Source organism: Chroicocephalus ridibundus, chromosome Z (genome assembly GCF_963924245.1).
Source record: "Chroicocephalus ridibundus chromosome Z, bChrRid1.1, whole genome shotgun sequence".
Lineage (NCBI taxonomy): Eukaryota > Metazoa > Chordata > Aves > Charadriiformes > Laridae > Chroicocephalus > Chroicocephalus ridibundus.
The window spans coordinates 11712156-11735750 of NC_086316.1; the positions used below are offsets into that span (position 1 = coordinate 11712156).

Here is a 23595-nt window from a genome sequence, read left to right on the forward strand (position 1 = left end):
CTCCATCAGAAAAAAAATCCCAAACTCTAACTTTTGGTTGCTCACCACAGGAAGGTAACTGACAAAAAGCAGAAAGATCAGCAATTGGAAAAAGCAATGTTTGAAAAGACAAGCTAAAAGTATTAAAATGCATACTTCTCAGGGAAGAAGTAGAAAAAAGGGTATGAAAGGTGTAAGCATGAAAACCAGAGAGAACTGCAGCTTTTGGGCAAGTAGTAACAGCCCTCCTGGTTGAGACACTTCCAACTGTACGAGCAAAATCCTAGTAGAGCACAATCCTGAAACATCTGACAAACATTCAGGATAACCTTTGATATATCTAGCCTGAGTGAATCCCTTCTAAGTGGGACAGATTTTTACCAGAAAAAAACTGTAATAGTGTCCATAGCTTTTTTATCTGTGCTCATTTGCAGAATTTGGTCAAGCTGGCCCAGGAAATCTGGACTTCATGAGGACCAGCGTTATATTACTCATACGCATAGGGAAGTTATAGAAAGAGAGGAAAAAAGTATTTCTAAGGAGAGACAAAAACCTGCTTTTGCCTGCAACTGCCTGTGATGAATCACAACACTGTATTTATAATTTTTAACATCAAGAGGAACTTCAATATGGTAACAGAAGATTACCAAGCAAATCGTGCCTCTGTCTTTCAACCCCTTTGCAAACACAATGTTTCAGGGAAAGAACCGGCCAACTGCAATTAGAAGTGTGGAGGAGTAATTCTTTCAACACTAGGTGGCATCAGCGCTCTGGATGCCACCTGTATTTTTACCTTCCTTCACTAAACCTTGAACAAAGCAAGGAGAACAGCATCTTGCAAAATTCACTAGTTTTAACGTGCTGGATAATAATCTTTCGCCAGTGGGGAAGGAAACACAAGAACACGACTGTGGAAATATTTTTGTCAAATTGGACAAATGACAAAGCTCCCCTTTTCAGCAGATACATTATAAGACATCTATAATATATGTAACCTACTCAAAAGTAACTCACTGTTAATCAGCATCTTTCCTGAAAACAGAAAAATTTAAAACATATGTAATATCCAAAATTGCAATAACTTTCAGTCTATTGGAAAAAGATGCATATGACAACAGACCTCACAGAAGGGACCGTAAACAATCCAGGCTACGTTATGGTATAGTGTCAGTTATGGTTACAGATGGTTGCAGTACAGTCTCAGTGAGCTGACCTTTAAATATGGTAAATTTTGCACTGATGCGCACTCAAACTGAAAAGCATTCAGAAAAAGAGCCAGGAGAGTACCCTGAGGTACGCCATTTTAAGGTAAGAAACTAACGGCAATTCTACTTCATTTTTCTAACAGAAGGGTAGGAAATGAATAAATCAACAATTACAAGTGCCTAAATACAGCAGGATTTCTGTTATCTTTTAGGTAGCAGGTGATAAATAATAGTTAGGAGCTGTTCAGACTAAAAATGAATGGAGAATACCTCCATGATTATGATGAACATTCAGAAAATGAGTACAAAGCGTAGTTTGAGGACAACACGATACTAGTCTTCTGATTTGCCTCCTTCCCTGAATAAAAATCCACACATCTATATTGAACAGGAGTCTCAGCAAGCTTCTTCTAGACACCAGGCACAACAAGAAGCAGCAGAGACATTTTCCAGCTAACACTCTTCCCTTTGTGACAATCAAAGGTAACTTTTATACTAGATTTTCAGACTCAGCAAAAATAAGCTATTGCCATGGGTAATCCAGCAATGGAGGCAATATTGTATGGTGTGAAGAAATCTTCTGATACAGAGCAGAGCTGGATTTTAATAATCAAAATGCTAAGCTAGGAAGGATGAATTCAACTGATGAATACAGTTAATCTTCCAATTATAATCTTCCAACAGGATTTCAGGGTCCCTTCCTTTTGAAGTTAATTGAAGTTTTTCCACTGACTTCAACAGAAGAAAGATTAGGATCTCTTAACAAACTCTCTCGATAAATTAATACTTGTGGATTATTTTCATCTTTTTAGAGAACATATCTACAGTTAGAAATTTATTCTTGTCTCATGCAAAGCCCACATTTTTAAGCCTGCAGTAAAACAGTAAAAAAGTGCTACAGGTTCAAGCCAAGTCACCCTACAGGAATCATGTTTACTGGACCCAGGAGACACATACTTCACCCTAACTTTAATCAGCACAGGATGAGCTTCTGAATTGCTGGACTTTATGCTGGTGCTTTTTTTTTTTGCAGTCTACCCTTGGAAGTGTTTCTACTGCATTTCTTCCTCTTACCTTTCTAAATTAATTTAATACCTGCCACTAGTTCTAAATGGGTACTTCTGAAATCTACAATCCTTTAGTTCTGGAACAGCAATATAAGCTTACCTATCCCTGCACAGCTGGTGTGACCTCTGAATCCTGCCTCTGAGGTGCTTGGTCCCTAACTTGCCTAAACTCTTCCTTTCTGCTGGGAGTTCAGCAAAAGTTACAACTGCCACATCTGTACTTGGCACTCACAGTGCCTGGCTAACATACCTTAGTCCTTATCTGGAGGTCATCTTTAGCTTTAAGATGGTAACTCAAACTCCTGGCTGTTCACATTTAATCTGTAGTATAGACCTACAACTGGCATGTTTCCTACAATACATTGTGTGACAGTGTCTTAATACTCACCGGATGCAACCACCTTTTAGTTATTAGCTCTCTGTGCTGGATTTCAATGATAACCTGTCCACTTTCTCCATTTACAAATTCCTTTGCCCCCCTCAACTTCTAAAACTTGTATAAAACATCCATAGGCAAATCATCATTCCTATCTTAGCTTCACCATATATTAAAATAGGGAGAGTTTCTCACTCATGTCTGCATGTCAGAAAAGGCTGCACTCTGACAAGAACAGAATGTGATTGGATACCTACCCACACACTTTGGCTCCTTTGAATCCCACTGTGAGGTTCCCTGGCAGGTGAGTTTGCTGTTTCCTTCTATTTCATAGCCCTCGTTGCAAGTCACAAAACATACTGTCTTATAGGAGGTGTCAGCCATTGAACAATTAATGTGTCCGTTTTCAGGGACCCGAAGTTTGGGACACGTTCGAACTGCAAAGGGAAAAAAACCATCAGTTCACTCTGCAATACTGAGAATCAGTGGAGTTACACTAATTTACCCAGTTTTTCAGAGGTGGGACAGGTACTGGCTTGTACAGTAGTTACAATACTTTGTATAGATTTAGGGAATAGAGCTGGAACAGGGCTAATTTTTTTCAAAGGCTTGATGCCTTCCTCTTCGTGAAACAGAGACTTACATAGCATATATGAGGTTGGGCACACACTTGCAAGCTCACCAAAGTTCTAAGTCCAGGCTAGCAAACTAACTGTGCTCAGGCATCTGGCACACGGTGTGTAGCCTGTGCTAGTAATGTCTTATCAGCCTTCCAAACAAGACAGCTGCAGGCAAATGGCATCCAGTGGAAAAGTGTGTGTCTTTGGAAGTTTCTAATCCTCTAACCATGCCTGAGAGTTGTTTGGGGGATTTCCAACTGGCAGTTTGGTAAGAGCTGACCGCACACCAGGGAAGCGGCTAAGAGTTTATTAATAGGGCAGATGACAGTGTCCCAGTGCTCAGGAGCATTCTCAGGAACTCTGAGGTAGACAGAGACACCTGCGAACCTGCACAAATCAGAACAGCAGACATTCATCATGGTGGGGGAGAGAGAGAGAGAGAGGAAGAAGGAATACCAGACATTTATAGACAATAGAACTATGAGAGATGAAAAGGAATAAATTAGGGTGTTGCTGAGACAAAAGAGACCCCTTCAGGTGTAGGGCTTCCCACGGAGGCAGTCCTAACTACTGCTGTGCACAGAGGCCTTTCTCCTGCCACGTCTCACAAACACTGCAAGCAGCATGATGGCAAGGAGAATGCAGTCGTGTGCAGGACATGTGTGCGGAAAGGGAAGTGGGGCATGGAGAGTGATCCTCAGGTTGTCTTACAGTTTTGTTACTGAATCCTGATGCTGCAATTTAACACAAAGCTACAGTGTAATTAAGACTGATCCCCAAATACCCGAACGATAGTAAGAAGAAAAAAGTAGTAGCACTGCTCTGGCCCAGATTTCTGTTGTTTCAGTGTCATAACCTCAAGCTCTTCTACTAGGACCACTTTCCTGTGCACTGCCTCCAGCTCTCCTCCTCTTCAGCCAGTATCTTATGCTTCTGCATTTGTTGGCAGGTGGGACTAGATGATCTCGGAAGGTCCCTTCCAACCCCTATCATTCTGTGATTCTGTGCTCCCCTCTGGACACGACTCTGAGCTACATACACACTGCCTGCCACTTGGGTCCCCTGAACAGCTAAACTGTACACATCTACTGTCTGGCCATGACTCTGTGATGATGATACATGTATGATAACTAGAGTGATAGCAAGCCCAAAGGTGTAGATGCCTGCTGGGGTCCTACTGCACCTTTTCCTTCAATAATTCATGCCTCATACACCCTCAAACTAATAAATGGGCAGACACCCTCAGTGCTGCTTCAAATTAAAGCCAGCTGTATAAATGCCAATAACTACAAGCCCCTCAAAGCTACAAAAAGAACACGTTATATAATGTCTTGCTTGGAAAGAGCTATAGCGGTACCTGAGTGGAAAAAAAAGTCTGTAGCAAAACCTATGTATATTGGAAAACAGAGAGAGAAAGAAAGAGAAAAAGAGGGAGAAAGAGAGAGAAAGAGAACGAGCAAAGGAAGGAAGGAAGGAAGGACGGAAGGAAGGAAGGAAGGAAAGCAAGAAGGAAAATGAAAAAGCCATTCAGATACACCTGATATATCTTTGAATTACCCCTGTCTCATGTTTACTCTATGACAGTACTAATCCTATTGTGCCTGCACATACACAGGTATCCTCTAGGAGGTGCATTTAAGAGTATAAAAAAGATCTTGAAACTTCCATTGTGTGAACGGCACTCTGAGCTTCACAGCAGCTTCCTAATACGCTGTATCTTAACTGTAGTAGAGTCAGTAAGAAAGACATTTTTACAGTGGAATCCCACATGGTTTATGCAGAAGAGAATAAGCTTCCTCTTTTAAGGTTTCTATGGAAGCCTTTAATACCCAACCTGTGGTAAAAGGAAGCAAATGCTACCAAACTCTATGGCATTATTGAGGAAGCCTGAATAAATTAAGAGCACTGAAGAGGCTCTCAGCAATATTAGTGTGCCTAGATAGAAGGTACTCCCTTCCACCACCTGGTAATTCTAGCCACCTCTTCTGGAAGGACTGCACAGCTGTAGTGCTCCTGCCTCCTCAGCGTTTCAATGTTCACACTTACTCAGTGTCTCAGTAGGCTCTGGCAGAAACTTGCAACAGAGCTCATATTATCCTGATTATGGTTCCATGCATTAAACACAAAACCATTCTCTTGTCAATAAGGCTTTTTCCATAACCAAGAAATATTTCCATAAAGCTAGTGAAAACAACAAGAAGAACGGTATATTTGGCTTGCTCTCTGTTTTCTCCCAGTACACTTTTCTGGATTAAATACATGCTTTGTAGTTGGTTTTTTTCATGGGTCACTGTTAATTGCATGACATGACTGCATTAATCACTTTCCAATAGCACAGCAGATTTCAGCTAGCAGAGCAACTGAGGAGTGTTTAATGTCAAAATCCAAAGCAGTGCAGGGATTTCCCTTCACTCTCCCTTCCTAGTTTATGTGATAAAATACTCCTGGGATTAACAAGACAGATATAAACTGTGCCTTTGATCTTGCTCCCTTTTATAGTCTGAGCAATCAAGACTAGCAGATCCAGCACATGTAAAGGTAGGATTTCTTAATAATTTTTTTTTAAAATTGGAAGTCTTCAGTCTGATGGAGAATGGCATAAGAAAAGCAAAAATATACCCTTTAAATGCTTCAAAGGATATTAACTCAACATCAAGATAAAATCTCAAGGCAAACTTCTCTTCCCCCACCTTCCAGACAAATTCCCTTTTAAAGGAAGATCATGGACTAACACCCAATAGGTGAGTATTTTTGAATGCTCCAGAAAGTATTTCAAGTACTAGAATCTTCCACTTCTCTATAGACAGTGAAGATGAGGGATCCTTTGTTTGAGGCTGATGCCAGCTTTCCCCAGATTTTTTGCACTGGAGGGTACTGTGTGGGAGAGGTTTTGACAGGCAGGTGCTCTTTCCCAGTATCCCAGTCTACCTGAAGTAGCATACATCTTCAGTCTACGTTTTGACTGCTGGAAAGTCAACAGCTCTAAGTCTAGCTTCTCAGGATACCCTCATGGCACTGGCCAGAAATTTATTTTCTATTGGAAGTTTCTCCTTCCTGCCTTCTGTCACTGGAAGCTGTAAAGGAAGACTAAGTTTTCCAGGATTATCTGAAGAAGAGTCCTGCAATGTAAGCAGAAGTGAACTACTATATAAGAATGGCCTGAAGAACTGATCTCTAGCTCGGATCCCTCATTTCAGAACCATGACTGCTGTTTCTTTAAGAGCTGAAGTGTTTGCTCTAGTGGCATAAAGTGCTAATGCCTCTGAAGATCTGTCCTGCCTCTCTCCCTGAACTCAAGGCCCAGGGCAAGAGTTACAGAACAAGTGCGTGGCTTCTTATTTACCAGCTTTCAGTGCAGGATACTAATGTCAAGTGCATTCAACTCAAGTTAAACATGTGGAACTACAACCTGTGGCTGCTGAGGAGATGAGGGCTGCTACCTGTTTTTTTCAGGCCCTCCTTGGAAGACATACCAGACAGGACTACATGGGAATACAGCCCCCCTTCGAAAACATCAAGAAGCCAACCTCAGGCAGAGATAAGTGATAACCAAGCAAAACAGTGTCCCTATGTACTTGTAAGAGCTCCAGCAATAATGTTTTTCAGGATGCTCTTTCCCATGTCTCCTCCCTTTCACACTTTTTGTTTAATTATTTTCCAGCTGACATTCTCTTACAGTCAACTTCTAGGATACTGCCAGTTGTTCCATAGTGAAACATCACTCAAAATTCTTCTGAAGACTATGCTCAAGGCCTAAGCTTTCCTATTTTTCTTAAGAAGGAACTGTAAGAAACCAAATTGGAATTCTTCTGTGGTTAATGTCTACCAACGCCAATGCCCGTCTAAGCCAGGAGTCTGCTGAATAGTCTAAAACACCCATGTGGTAAGGTCTTGTTATATATTTGACTACTTTGTAGGGTCACTGGACTCACATAATGTAGATACAAAATGCATAGAAATTAGGTGGAGAGAGGTTTTAGGAAGGACAGTGTAGATTCACTTGCAAAAGACTGTCTGCCTAGTGAATATTGCTCTGCATTTTCTATTGTAGATGTCCACTTTCCATTTTAGGAAGGAGGGAAACAGAGAGATTGGAGTGGGAGTTTACCTTTGGAACATTCTTTCACCCAAGAGGTAATGGAATCAGATCTGCATGCCTGACTATGTAGTGAGCAGAGAAAGCCACTGTTACGAACAAACTAATCCAACAGAGAAAGACTTTTCAAACACAAAACATCCATACCTCTGCAAGTAGCCTCTGATCCGGACCACTGGCCATTTGGCTGACAAAGCCGGATGCTGCTTCCCACAAGATCAAATCCTGCTTTGCATCGGATCCCACAGGCAGCGTTAAAGTCGTTGTTGCAAACATTCTGGACAAAGTAACCATTTTCAGGGGGCTTCAGTTCAGGACAGTGAACAACTAAATAATTAAACAACCACAACAGAGTTATGATGCTAGCTGGAGTGCAACAGGTTACTGAAGGAAAGTAATCTTTTTCATTTCCTACTTTACTTGGTACTTTTGTTGTTTTGGAATGTCACAGAAAATCTTGCATGCAATTTGATGCATCCTTCACAGGGCAAACACCATTAAAAAAATTGTCCCAGACTGTATTGTGGATGCCAGGGGTATTTTGTTTCTGGATGGAAAACCTTACCTTCACAGGTTTGTCCTACAGCATGATATCCCTCCCGGCAGGTACAATCCTCAATGGAGGTACTTCCTGGTGGAGAAGTATGATTCTTATCGGGACATGAGATGCAAGTGCTGATTCCACCTGGTGAACCTTCAGGTTTGTACGTTCCTGGTGGACAAGCTGTTGAGCAAAAGAAAACATGACAGAAAGGAGTTCAGGATATCCACCTTTCACAGCTAGCATAATTTTTCAGTTGTGTTGCTTTACTTTTTTAAATTATTTTTTTCTACCTCATACATTAAGTGTATCTTAGGGCAGGAGCACACCAGATTTTCACTGATAAAACCTGTGCTGACCTCACTAAGACATTCCTGATTTAGAGGCGTGAAAAATTAGTTCAGGCAAAATCTTGCCATTCAGAACTACGACGATGTTTCATGCATACAAACTCTTAGTAACAAGCTAACACAAGCTAGCAAAAAACCCAGCCCTTGATTTACCCATCATGATTATATACGATCTACCCACTGTATTTGCCAAAATGTATGAACCACAAACAATGAAGCAATTAATCAAAGCAGCTGCTCCCTGAAGCTTTTGCACTCATTTATATACCATTTAATATTTTTAACTCTATACATCTACATGCACAAACATTACAGAGATTTAGGACATGTCTTTAAAGGCAGGGAAAACACATAGGAAAAAGGCACGTCTCACCTGAGAACTTCAGATCGGTTGGATAAGGCTGAGTGTTATCTCTCTCTGCCTTGAATTCTATTCTTCAGGAAACCACCATAATTATCTTTATTTATTTCACAAAGACGATGTAAGAAACAGAGGAGTGACTAATCAACCGGTTCTGATAAACTGAAGTATTGATTGATCAGATTACCACTTGAAACAAAACTCAAAGACACTTGTGCTGAAAAACATACCTCCTGATGTAAAGTTCAGGAAATATTTTAAGCAGGTTACGTAATACTAGCTCTGAAAACTCAGTCAAAAAAGCTCTCATTTAATAAATTTCACTTTCTACAAATTTTCCTAATGGCCACACTTTCTCTTGCAGACTGCAAGTCAGCCTCTCATTTCCTCTGCTCAATACAGTCACTTTGTATGACCTGATGTAGCGCTGGATGGTATAAAGAACTATACACCTGTAAACACCCTCAAGTCCTTACACAGTCAGGTGTGCTCTGCTTCTGGAGCAAATCTCTCCTATTGAGGTATATTTCCTGGTGTTCAGAGATTCTGGCAGCATCAGTCTTTTCTTTGGTAGGTATTGAATCAGCTCTATTTGTTTTGTAAGTTAGGTGCTAAGATACTCTAAGTCTTGTCTTATTCATGGAAACAACTTCCTGCTTTCTAGGCAACTGGGAAAAAAAAACCACACAAAAAACAAAACCAAAGAAACCTCGTCCTCCTTCTTGCTCACCTGTCATGGGAGATTTGACTTTCATAAACTAAATTTTATGGATCCTACCTTAAAAAATCAACCCATATGAACAGCTAGCGCTTCCTTCTTTCCAGAAGGAGAAGAGCTTTTTGTCTTTTGAAGAGCTTCCAGAGATAATATTTTTGTTTCCTTTTCAGAAAAATTTGCAGTTTTATTTTGAAGAAAGCAACCGAGTGGCTAGCAGCTAAGAGGTGATTTTGGGTGCTGTAAATCGGCTTCACAAATCTGTATTTTAAATAAACTTTAAAAAATACAATGAAAATGCCTAAGTGGCAAAGGGTATAACTACAAATCAAAGCATTTCAGGAGGGAAAATGGGCAGAAAAATCCAATCAGAATTATAGCTTTTCATTTTTGTTTTGGGACTTTGGGAAAAGCATTTGCAAAAAAATATCCCTTTCCTGTAGTTCACCTGCTCTTCCCATCCAAGACATTCCCCCTGGACTCTTACTGCTTCTTTCCCATCTGCTCTGCAGAAATCCCCTCTTTGGACATTAAGTCTCTCTGAAATATTCTCTCATGCTTCAGACGATCACCTCCAAGCTGGCTAAGTATCAGAGGTATTACTCTGAAATCTCTGAAATACTTCCCTCTGGCACTTTGCGAAAGCCTCTGTGTATCCTTATTAAAATTAATCGGTATCCATCACAAAGTGATGAAGTGCATCCAAAAGGATACAGGAAAGAGCGCAAGTTAACCATCACAAGAGACCTATTGTATGACAAAGCTGCCTTCCCTGTGCCAGTGAAAGTAAATTAGTCTCTTCTGTTCTATGTGGGGCATATAAAATGACATCTAAAATAAATGTTTCATTAAAAGAAAAATGACAAAAACCCTACCTAACTTCTCTCTTTCTTGGAATGTCACCTTTGATGAAGCAGCAGCAGCTCTTTTCTGTTTCTGCTTTGTGGACTACAGGATAAAAATAATCACCCATTCGATGGTGTGAGCATTTTTAACAACAAACCCAGTAATTTACTTAGGGCTTTTAATCAGTCTGGCTTTGACAAAAATGGTTCATTCTCAACTTACACTTACGATTTGCTCTTTCCAGTGAAGCAGCAGGAGGTAAATAATGCTGTTAAAATGGTTATTAATGCTACTGGGACAGACAAGTTTCCCCAAATGTCCTGAATCTTTTTGTATGCTTCATATGCTTCCCACCACCTTTCTAAAAGTTGAACCACACCCTATCTTTGCTTTTTACGTAGAATTTTCTCCAAGCCTGAATCATTGAACTGCTCATTAACTCCACATCTGCCCTAGATGTACTCAGCTACGAAACTCCATGCAAGCTACATTCAAAATTTCCACAAGATAACCCTTGGTTACAGAGCTATTTCCAAGTGTGTCAGATGACACAGTTTATCCTGTGATGCCAAGGTGTTCAAGAATGGAGCATAATCATCCTCACCTCTGTGCATTTCCATCACTGACGCAGAGTTTAGCCTGGCCACAGCTTAGGTTAAAACTATCCAAAATCAGCTGTGTTAGACCACAGCTTCATCCATCTGCTGTAGACTGGACTTGTTCATACCTGACCCAGCTAGACTGCAGATCCGTCCCGTCCCACTCCAGACAGCACTTCAGCATGGCCCAAGTCTACACACAGCAATGAATTTGGAGGTCAGAGAGAACTTGGTGGGTAAGCCACATGTGGCCCCATCCATGACTGATCACAATTTCCCTCTCCGGGGTCTCTTCCGAGAATTGAGCAGTGCCAAATTTTCACTGCATTCTAGTCACCAGTCCTCCTGCACTCACTGTCATGCCTTCTATACCTGCAAAAACTGACAGCATCTTCTCCAGTGCTAATCTATAAACAATTTAATTTTTTTTTTAAGGCTTGCTTCCCCATGCAAACAATGTGATAATATAAAAAGGCACAAAACAGCGTGTGAATGAATCCCAGTGTAAATAACCATCAGTCTGGCACTGTGAAGAATGAAAAAAAAGGCAAGAATTTTAGAAATGGGGAACCACTTTGTGTTGGGACGCCAGGTGCCCACCAAACCACTCTATCACTCCTCTCCTCAGTGGACAGGGGAGAGAAAATATGATGAAAGGATAATGGGTCAAGAGAAGGACAGGTAGATCACTTACCAACTACCATCACGGGCAAAACAGACCCAACTTGGGGAAATTAGTTTTAACTTATTACCAATCATATCAGAGTAGGGTAATGAGAAAGAAAATAAAATCATAAAAACACCTTCCCCCACCCGTCCCTTCTTCCCAGGCTTAACTTCATTTCTGATTTTCTCTGTCTCCTCCCCCAAGTGGCACAGGGGGATAAGGAATGGGGGTTGTGGTCAGTTCATCACACATCGTCTCTGCCAATCCTTCCTCCTCAGGGGGAGGACTCCTCACCCTCTTCCCCTGGTCCAGCATGGGGTCTCTCCCACAGGAGACAGTCCTCCAAGACCTGCTCCAACATGAGTCCTTCCCATGGGCTGCAGTTCTTCATGAGCTGTTCCAGCACGGGTCCTTCCATGGGGTCCTTCAGGATCACACTGCTCCAGTGTGGGTCCCCCACGGGGTCACAAGTCCTGACAGCAAACCTGCTCCAGCATGGGTTCCTCTCTCCACAGGTCCTTAGGTCCTGCCAGGAGCCTGCTCCAGCGTGGGCTCTCCACAGGGTCACAGCCTCCTTCAGGCATCCACCTGCTCCAGCGTGGGGTCCTCCGTGGGCTCAAGTGGATATCTGCTCCACCATGGACCTCCACGGGCTGCAGGGGCACAGCCTGCCTCACCGTGGTCTTCACCATGGGCTGCAGGGGAATCTCTGCTCTGGAGCCTGGAGCACCTTCTCCCCCTCCTTCTTCACTGACCTTAGTGTCTGCAGAGCTGTTTCTCTCACATATTGTCACTTCTCTCTGCCAGCTGCTGTTGTACAGCAGTTTTTACCCCTTCTTAACTATGTTATCCCAGAGGTGCTACCACCATTGCTGATGGGCTCAGCCTTGGCCAGCGGCAGGTCCGTCTTGGAGCTGGCTGGCATTGGCTCTGTCGGACATGGAGGAAGCTTCTAACAGCTTCTCACAGAAGACACCTCTGTAGCCTGCCCAGTACCAAAATCTTGCCATGCAAACCCAATACACAATTTTAACAGTATCAGCCTTTAAAAAGAGAGGACACTTATTCGCACATCTGCATGTATGATCTCAACAAAAAAATTAACTACTGCCTATACGTGAACTGTGTGGTTCTTGCCCAGACGCAAGGGGAGGAGAAAGGAAATGTTTTTTGTTTAATGTAATTCTCTTCTTGAGACCAGAATAGTGAATACTGAGTTGCAACAGAGGATTACCTCTTTGTTACAAGAATGAAAGGGTATCTGAAAGCGGGGATTAGTGTCCTAACTCAAACAAGCACAGGCCCCAAACTCCCCAAGCACACAAAGATGGCTCACATCTTGCCAGTTGTCATAAACAGCAACCTGCTTTCATAAAATGGTGGACATTCACCAATGACTCACATTCAGATTTGATTGTCCGTGGTAATGACAGTGCAATAACCTTCTGATCAGAAATGGCAATGAAACAGTACATGCTTAATTCAGCATGCCTCCCACATTATTCTCCTCAGTTATGCTCTCCTAGGGCATAAAACTACATGAAAAAATGTGAGGAAGTCCAGCATCTTTATTCTGTTCTCGAACACTACAGGGCTTGATGACTTCTTAGGCTACCAATGGAACACCGCTTCTTACTCCTTACTGACCAAAAAAAATTAAGTTGTGCATAGAAGAGAAAGCAGTAGAAAGGCAATATGACACAGGTTTGCTCAAAATAAAAGACCCACAAGGCAGGCATAAAAACATTTCAGTCAATGCGTATATAGTGTAACTATATGTCAAGATGTTGCCTGAAACTGAACAATGGACATGGAAAATTAGGAAAGTCCACCAAAAAAAATCAAAGGACAGACTTTCAAATTCAGTAGCAATTCTTCTGCTCTGCCTGCCTGCAATAATCACAAATTTGGTATTTTAATTCTTAAGCAGAAGAATTTAACATTGTAAAAGTGACAATATAAAACAAGATATATTTCAGAGATTCACCAAACACTTAACACATATTATCCAGTTTGGCTTTTTTTAAATTACAAATACTAAAGCCAGTGTCAAAGTTAAGCCAACTGGTACTGAAACCATACGATCGCATGAAGACTCCAGGCTGGATTTAAACAGGTAGAGATCATGTGTCAAAGGATCCTACTCTGTGACACAGGGTCACAATTCTTCCTCTGAATGTACGAGTACAAATTTTAAGGATAAACAATTCTTCCTAAAAATGTAAATCTTTCAAAATCCTGGGAGAGCAGGCAGGCTCAATTTCCTCTCCAACTATACTAGTCTATCTAAATCAGTGAAATGGAATTATTCTTCATTTATTCCAGTGTAAGAGAGAGGAGAGTCAAACTCCATGTATTTCAAAGATCAATTTGAGGGATTTTGTATTTTCTTCAATGCATAATTTATCCCAATAACTACATCTACTAAGTAATCCCTGGCATGAACTGTTTTTTCCACACTTGATGCTAATGAAGGATCCGATTAAGGGTTTATCTTCCACGAGATATGGCAGGAATCAGCTAGGCAATATCCTGCTCTCTCCTGCATCAACCTGAGCTCTATTCGTACACTGCTACTGTGATGATTATAGTCTCCAATTCTCATTTTTTTCACCTCTATCTGTAAGACCTAAATGAAATGACACCTTGATGCAGATCACAAATACATAAATAGTCTTCATAACTCAATCCCAAAAATTCATAAATGAGGAGAGAAGGCTTAGTTTTCCATTTAATCAAACCATTTTTATGCTACTGTAATTACTTTTTTGACACTGATTACATGCACACATTCAACGTAATGAAGTGGTGAATCTGTCTCAGAAACACAGTGCATCATGAATACTCATTCTTACTTTGGTTTGTTTGTGTCTACTAAAAATGATGCAATCCATATGTCACAGGTTGTCTAAACAATGATCACTGGATGTTTGTATTAAATTCTTTACCCCTTTCCTTAGTTTTTATTACTGAGTATATATGGACAGGAGATTTTCGGTTATGTGGATCTTTGACCTGGCTTATGCAGTCTTGTACTTTTATTAATTTTTTGGAAGTTATGTGGAAGATCCAGTGTGTGCCTAGAACTGCTGCAAATTATAGTCCACAACATCAGGATAACCAAAACCTCAAATTACCTCACATTTATGCCCTTGGAGGAGAACTACAGACTGAAGCTGTGGGCTCTCTCTCCACTGCTTTACTTCATCTAAGATTCTTGTGCCTTGGCAACAGCAAAAAAAAAAAAGAAAATTAGAAAATATGCCACCCTGACCTTCGTACATGTAAAACAAGTGCTGTGGTAGCTGTATTTGACATAAGTCATGTTTTAAAATGGCCACCTTGAACAGGCCTGACTAAAAAGCTTAGTTATTTTACTAAATAGAAGTAAAAACTTTCACGAGGAAGGAAGTACAAAGAAGTTACAGCACATTATCGTGTGCTACATCTTTCTACCCTGTTATCTGCATCTCTCATCGTGACAAAGTACTACATGATCAGATTTGCCTAAGGGCCAGGCACATCCTCTATTAGAAGAAGCAATAGGAAAAAAGGGCTGTTATGTATTCCTGTGACAATGGCCCGCCAAATAAAATATGCTTTACATGGATAATGCATGGTGTCATGGAGCAATTGGAGATCCCTGCTCCACACCATGCAGCCAGAGACTTCCTCACGCTTTCCCACTTACTGCTGCAGCACAGGAAGAGTTTGGGATGTCTCACAGTACTAGCATGCAGTGTTGCCCAGCCCTCCCTCTTGCCTCCATAACCCATTCTGCTGCTGCTGCTGCATAGTTCATTCATGAGTGGCCTCTGCAAGTGGCCATCTGTTTCTCAGTGGGCAGGGGACTGGGGACTGTCCCAAGAAGACTTCTCTCGGCTGTTGCTTTAACTATTGTATTCTGCAAACGTGGGGCAGCAATGTGCCCCAGCATTCTGTAATTTTCAAGTCTATTCTACTAAAGCAAAAAATGACCTACCGTTGTGGATTTCCTTCTTGGTGTTTACAAGCCAAAAAATGCTTGGCTTGGGCCAGCAGAAAAACAGACTACCCTGGCCTCTGAAAGGTACCTCACTGGACCCACACATGAAGATCTTTAAGCCTGCTTCTCAAAGACTTTCCATACCCTGGGTCTCTTACCTTAGAGACTGCCTCCAGGAGTTACAGCTTTTGTTGTTACAGTTAAGTTATCTGGGAAGATTATTTTTTTTTTTAATTTCCTATATGGTAGGTTTGTCAGAATGGGCACTCTGTGCCCATGAAATGCCTCCGGAAAGCTAATCTTTGGTAGATGCTGTAATCCACCTTCCTGCAGTTTGCAACATGTATGGTGCCATAAAAAAATACATGAGCCAGGAGCATGCCAGGATTACAAGAAATATGCAAGGAAGTGGCTTTAGTTAAACATTTGACATGTATGACTTGTATAAAGACTGCAAAAGAAAACCTTGAGCTTGCCTTTAAGTGTAGGGATCAGAGAAGGATTTCTGCTAAGTCTCAGCATGTTCTCCAACTCTTCAGTATCTCCTGTTATCCCCAGCATGTGCTCTGCATTAATTTCAGACAGCACTGAACCTACTCATCCATCTGCTCTTTGTCAGTATTCCTTAAGCATCCTTCTCACAGCAACGTGATTAGCAATTTAACAAGCTAGATGTCTTCTCTGTTCCTATTTGATGTAATTTGCTCCATCTCTTCATTACAGAGGAATTTACAAATTTCCTCTCACTGGGGAGAGCAGGCTGAAACAAATCAGAAGTTTAGCTACTTCTATAAATGATACACAGGGAGAGGTTCACTCAAACTTTTCTACTGAGTTTACAGACATCAAAACTGCAATATTCCACTACCAAGCAGGCTGCAGCATTTGTAATGACACTTTGAGATGATCTAGCTCTAGACCTTTAAGCACTTCAAAGAGACATAACAAACTTTCAGCAGAAATAACTTGTTCACGATAAAAATGAGCATCTTGGATCCTCTCCCATGGGGCAGAAGAACTGGAAAGTTGCCTGGAAGGAGATGCAGTCCTTTGGGTGACCATTCCATCTCAGGACCCCAAGCATGCACAGTGTGGGGGAACAATCTGCCTGCTGAAGAATATAAGCACAAGAGCTATCACAGCTTGTAAAAGTTAGGATGCCTATAAGGACCTTCTTCCACTGGGAGGTCTGGCCGTGAGCCATAACTGTGCTGAGAATCCCTGGGTAGGCTTGGGGCCAGCAGATTTAGACAGGATTAATGCAAAGCAATGACTCTGACTGCAAAACATCCTCCTTGGTAATAGTAGCAGTACTGACAATACATAGAAAATTGACTTATGCCCAGTTTTAAAACTTTTTTAAAAAGCAGACCAATTATTGTATGTTAAAAATGTGGTGAGTGCCTTAAATAGATTCATAATTGAACCACACGTGTGTTGCAAGGACACAGAGCTTTTAAAGTATTTTACATGTTTTACAATCATAAAAATAAAGACTACTATATACGCTTTTACAGAAGGTAACTTCTCTCTTTGCCGAAAAGCACGTGGCTTACTCAGGAATAAAAACAAAAAATCCTGATTCCATGTAGTGTATTGTAACTTAAAAAAAATCCTACCCATGCTTCATTCAAGCTACAAGTTCACAAGATATATCCTGACAACTTGGGCAATTTGTATACTCAGAAATGGCATTCATGTATTGAAATGAAGCTTTTTTAGTTCAAATCTCAGTGGCATTTTACACAGTGTTTACAGGTTTGCCGTTTGTTTGTTTGGGCATACCCAAAGCAAACATAAACATGCCTACTAGCTATGGATATCAGTTCATGCCAGCACTTCTGATTTTTAGAGCTTGCATAACGATGTATGTCCTCATGCCCTTGCATATTTCTAAAATGTATCCTGATAAAAGTGTACAAGCACTTCTGAAACTACAAAAAGGTCTTTCTAGGAAACGATCTGTGTTGACTTTGTGGAGTTTGCCGTGCAATTAGAGATTATTCATTAATGTATTCATGAGCAAGTGAAGGTTTTGTGTCCAAAACTTCGCACACCATTAGTCCCTTACTTAAAAGGGGAAATAAAAGCAATTCTGAAAATGCTTTGCTCAGAGCAGAACTACTATATAGTAAGCTTCTCTGGACATAGTCTTCACCATAATCACAGACACACATTCCTCAGTAAACCTTAATCACTGCTGACGTGACAGCACATGCTACTCTAAATGGACTGTTCTAAGTGCCCTGGATCTCTGGATAGCTTCCTGCTATTTAAATACATAAACACTGAAAAGGAACATCACCATCCTGTCCTAAGTGCGCTTTTTTGCCATTTTAACATACTTGCTGTGAAGTTACATTTTTTCTTTTACAAAACAATAAAAAAATACAGACAGCCTGAAGTAAAGCAAATTCCACCAAAAGAACCCGAACATTTTGTTCAGTTTTTGCTACACACAGATGAGCAAATACATGTTTCAGAGATCTAGTATCTGTCTCACCCGAAGGCACTGGAAGCCCAGTTTTCTCTAGGCCTGGACCAACCATTGTACCATGTACCTAATAACTCTACTCTTCCTTTCAGCTGACAGAAAGGGTTCTGAGTCAAGAAGGAAAAGGGAGGGCCAAGAAAAGGACACATTTGCAAAGGGGGATTCAAATCAGATGAGGGAAACAAAGTCACTCCATACTTTACTTAGTTTTGCATTACTCCTTGTTGTACCAACAAATCCACCAATCCATCACCTCCCTAACCCGATAGTCTACTAAGCAGCTTCTAGATGCTGAAGGGGCCAAAATTATCCCCAGACCAAACCCCAATTGATGGCAGTTACATACACCAGAGGAGTTAAACAGCTCTCTCTGGGCTGTACTATAAGCTGCTTGTTTAATTTCTGCGTGAGCCAGTGGCATGCATTGGAAAGCAAGAACTAGTCCTCCTTTACCCACAACTGGAAAGAGGGACTACGTGGAAAGCGAGAAGTCTTAGCTGGGGCTGGAGAAAAAAAAAATTGGTTCCTTAGCAACTCCTGATGTGCTACACCCAGAGGAAGCTGGACAGAAGTGAGAAGGTACTCCACTGCCTGCGACTCTTGGGACACACTGAAATCACTACAACTCACCCAGCACTTGCTCATCACAGCATACACTTTCTTCCAGAAGCCAGGAGCACAGGTCTCATATTACATGGCTAACTCAACAGATCACCTTCTCCTGGGATTCCTCAAAGGTAATTTTAATCAAAATAAGGGACTGGGGTTTAGAAGTCAACGACGCACGCACCCAGTCTTCACAGCAATGATAGATTTCTGCAGTGAAGAATGTGCCTGGTGGTTCAAGATCCATTTCCATTGTGTTCACCTACTCAGCAACTTCAACACAGTTTTATGTTCAGTGATTCTTGGGGCTTAAAGAGTGTAACTAAAAATGGCTTTCTGGTCAAACTAAACTACCGAAGCGGCTTTCCTGAGAGCAGCAATTTGCATGAGGAATCCAGGGGGTGTCAGAGACTCCACATCCTCAGATTTTCTCCCTCTCATTCAGGCAAAAATTGTGAATTTGCTCTCTGTCAAAACATTAACAGAACCCTGTGTAGTCCTGAATTATTTTACTAGTCTAAGGTGAAATGCTCCCTTTCTGGTGTTGCCTCCTGTTTCCCAACACCCACTCCCAGCAGCTGCTGTTGCATATGATCATGAAGAAAAAAAAAAAAGGTACCTATTTCTGCCTCTTTTCTCTGCAGATCAGAGTAGCTCCAGTTGCTGAATCACAGATGGGGAATGCAGCAAGCAAAAGCTATTATAAACAGGAAAGTGAAGCCATTTCTGCCAGACCCTCAATAAACTGTCACTACTGCATTAGGTGCCAAACTTGGCCCCTCTTCCACATCCCTTATTTTTATCATTAAATACACTTTTCAACAACAGTGATTATGTTCCTATTAAGTAACATTTCTGAGCACTGAAGATACAGCACATGACTGTGCAGATGGAGAACATATGTCACTATTTCCATGTTTATTTACTTAGCAGCCTCGGGTGGGAGTCAGACAGTTTTTGGTTAACTTAAGTGAGCTGAAGCACATGCAATGGCTCAGGCCAGCAATCAGACAATAAAAAGTGGTGGGTTTGCCAATTATTTTTTTACATATTGTGAAACTAGCCCAGCTATCCCTGTGCAGAGTTCAGTAAACTGTTGTAATCTCGATGTTATAGTTTCTACTTAATTCCTGGAATCGTTACTGATACCCATGATTTACTGTGAAAAATGCCATAAATCCCATTTTTCATTCCTCATGCAAAACTCTTACAGAAACTGACAGGATCTCCTGAATTCTTTTAAAATTATCTAAATATGTAGATCAAAACAGAGTTTCCTTTATAGAAGGCAAGAGCACTGAGAGAACAGCTAGATCACTATGGTCACTATTAACCGCTGCTTACTCAAGGAATGTTTGGAGAAGTGACTGCTGCTCACTTCATTTCCCCCATCTTCCCTTGTCCTTGTCCCCTTTCATTTCTTTGCAAGACATAAATGAAATCCTTAAGGATGGATCTGACTCTTGGTAAAGCAATGTCAGCTGCAAAAAAAAGGGTCACCTCAGATTTGAACTAAAGGTATGTGTTTTAAGTACTAAGTCCTGGGCCTGCCAACAAAGTGAACTTTACTACCACAAAAGCTATGGTAAAAAAGATTGAAGATTAAAAAGATTACGTTGCAGTACCACTATCAAATACACAAGCTTAGTCCTCATTCTAACGAAGTTTTCTTCTGTGAAGAACTTCCATTAAAATATTTCTGAACAACACCTTTGCACCCCCTACTAGACAGCACTAACCCGGTGTCCACCCGTTATCCACTCTGCAAAGACCTAATCTTCTGCAATGCAGGAGTTCTCTCGTAAAGCAGGAATCCCTGGCAAGTTAGTCATGTGTTCGTAAGGCCCCTTCTCGCTATTGACCAAACATGTGCTAAAGTAGCAACCTCTAACAACCAAAAGACTTACTGAAGTGCAGTTGTTTAATCTAGAATGAAATAGCAGGCTGCTGCTGCCAGAAAGCGAGCAGGGAAACAGCAGAGTGAGATTCTTTGAAGAATTTTCAGGTGCTCAGCCTCTCTGTACAATGAAGTGATGTACAGATGGTCTGTGTCCCACTTTTCCATCCTCTTCTTAGCGTCAAGGGTATTTCTTCCACCTTGAAGAAGCAGAATCGCTTGTTCTTTTTCTAAAGGGCAGTGAGATCCTTTGTATTATTTGGCAGGAAAAACTTCTGCTACACTTTCAGTCCTACCTTCTTCTCTAAATGCATGCCCTTTTCCTGAGCTCTTTTGCCATAAACAAGCCCATCTACATGTGCAGAGATGGAGAACAAGAAGGAGGGAACAATCTTAACTGCAACCCGAAGAAAAAGAAAAAAAAAAGGTAAGCAGAAATAATGATTATATCACTGCTTAATGAACCTAAAACTTACGATTATTAAACCCCTGATTTTTAGCTAGAAAATCTATTACTAAACAGCACTTGATTCCAATTAGTTAGGTTCACGAGATAATTAACACTGTTTAAAAATATCCCAGTTTTTCCTGAGTTGGAGCCAAGTTCTTGGCCAATTTCTTGCACTTTTGCAGACTGTGAAACAGTGAAAGACGCAAGGAACAGACGATAAACTACCTCTCTGACGTAGGAATATATGAGGCACTGCATGTATGAGACACTGCACTTTCTATTTCAACATAGGAGCCTCCCAAAAATTACCTTAAAAGCAGTGAGAATCAATCAATCTCTAACATCACTGGGAATGAAATTTAAGACGTTACAGACAACTTCGTGAGCATCACATTCACTGACCTTGAACCTGTTACATTTAGTAGTTGTCTGTGCTTCAGTCCTGAGGCAAAAACCAGACAAGTAGCAGCTGTAATCCACCACCTGCATCTTGAGGGATAAGCAGTTGTTAAAAAGAAGTAGGGGAACAAGAAGACAGTAAGGGCCTTCCCACATTCTCATGGTGTAAGCTGCCCTCTTCCCTGTGACATAGTAGAAAGTGCCCAGAGAGTTGCTGAAGAACTGCTGGTGATGGTGAAAAGCTATCAATCAGCAGAGTAAAGACAGCAGAATCCTGGAGGCTGGCAGAGCATGCAACTTCATTTGTCAACTGGAACTGATGGGCCATGCTAACTCTGCTCTTGGGGCCACAGTATAGCTTAGTATTGCTTCTAGGCCTAACTCCTCTGTCACCTAGGCTAGAAGAGCCATTATCACAGATGAATACCAAAAAGGAGCATCACTGCTAAGTCATGGAAAAGGCAGGAACAAAAGTAACCCTCAGCTACTGTAACATTAAAGAGATATAGTGCCTCAGTGTCCGAGCCTGGTGTGCTCCTTCTCAGTCCAACTTTTTGTGATCACATTACTTCTGTTCTCATGGGTTTGGACTGTGGGCACGAGGTGGGCAACTGGTCTGCCTAAAAAAGCCATACGTGAATACAGCTTGGCTACTCTCATTGCTGAAATCAAGTCACTAACAAAGACGGAGAGTACCTGTACTCCTGTGCCATGACCTAACGACCACCCCTGTGCTGCACTGGGACAGTTTTGGGAAGTGTTGGGAAGTGTTTTTGACCAACTGGGAAGAATATGGGTGCTCATAGAGGTACCATGTTTTGAAAATGGTGTTATATTTTGTAAGGCATTGTATTTTTAATTTCCATTCAGAAATATAAGAGAGAAAAAAAAGTATGTATGTGCTTTACTCCTCTACAATTCATAATGACATAAAAATTGAGTGAAGGGATTTTCAAGTGACTGCATATTTTGATCCTCATTATGCTAAGGCAAAGGCTTAGACTCTGAAAAGAGGGAAACTGAATATTTACATTTCAGGTGATATTCCTTGCCAGGTTGACAACAGAAACAGGGCTAGAGGACCAGGCTATTTTTAGGTACACAAACTAAAGCCTCTGTGAGATAGATAATAATGGAAGTCCAAAAGAAACACCAGCTTAACTACACATCTCTCTTCTGCTGTATAACCATGAGATTTGGCGAGCATTGCTTATGTTCTGTGTCGACATCAAGACCCCTCAGAATATGGCAACTCAGCCTCCCACCCTCCTTCTTGTACTTAGAAAAACCTAGTCCTGTGAACTGTGTTATCTGCACGAGTAACTCTTGCAGCACTTCGTATTCCTGCAGGCAAACCCCTCTTCCATACAGTCTGTCTTGAGACCTATGTCACCTCTGTGCCACAGAGCCAAAAAAGATGCAGAAGACTTAAACTAGTTAGCTGCTGCATTTAAAGGTACCAGAGCACCTTTACAGTGGCCTGGACTCCCCTGAGTGAGCACACACACTGTGGCAGCTGTAAGATGCACTGGGCTTGTCTCCTACGATGCTGAAGTTACTGCAGCAGGCTTTAACAGACTGCCATTTCCAGGCCCACGTAGGCTTCACGGGATGCTCTGAGGGCAGCAGATGGGCAAAGCGTGAAATAAGGAACAGGAAGAGAAAACAGAATAACAAGCCAATATTCTCCTTCCAAGCTCCAGGCGTTTTTACACAGACATTAAGCTCAGAATATAAATATATGCCTTTACAGTAATGTGCCTTAGAGTACTCCCAGCCCATGTAGGTATAGATGTTTCTATGTTCCACCAGAACATTAACGTTTCCTGTCTCCTATCTCAATACAGTTTTTAATACCACCTAAGCGTACTTCCAGATAAGAGTTTTTCTAGGGGAGCACATTCAGTATGTAGCAAGCACTTACATGTCATAAAACCATAAAAACTGGAGCTGAAGGGAAGTCTGACAAAAATAACAGGAATGTTATAGTCTGGACTATTCTGCAAAGCCCTAACCAACAAACAGACTGAAATTAATAGCAATAATCTGTGAAAAAAAAAAAACGACACAGGATTAGCAGCCACAATGTAGGAAAGTTCTTGTACTTCATCTTCTGGTACTCTTGTTCAAGAAACAAACTACACACCACAAGGAGATGGAAACTTTGCATGGGTATTTACTATGGCATTTACAAGGGAACACCCTTTGTTTGAATTTTTTGGGCTAAAAATCCACTTTTTTTTTTAGCTATCCTCAGAACATTTCTTTTGCTCTCATGAAAAAAACCCTAGCAGATTTGCCTCAAGGCCAGATGAAGGAGCCAGATCTTAAGACTGTTGCA

The 23595-nt window shown here is 41.3% G+C and overlaps 1 protein-coding gene across 1 annotated transcript in view; it reads right to left on the minus strand.

Annotated features, from left to right (window-relative positions):
• The window catches only part of SVEP1 (sushi, von Willebrand factor type A, EGF and pentraxin domain containing 1), a 134931-nt gene that overhangs the window by 79362 nt on the left and 31974 nt on the right, over positions 1 to 23595 (minus strand). The window contains exons 4-6 of the mRNA XM_063319541.1: positions 7909 to 8067; positions 7491 to 7670; positions 2885 to 3064 (exon numbers count right to left, since the gene is read on the minus strand). Of these exons, the coding sequence (XP_063175611.1) occupies positions 2885 to 3064; positions 7491 to 7670; positions 7909 to 8067 (519 nt within the window). The remainder of the gene's footprint in view (positions 1 to 2884; positions 3065 to 7490; positions 7671 to 7908; positions 8068 to 23595) is intronic.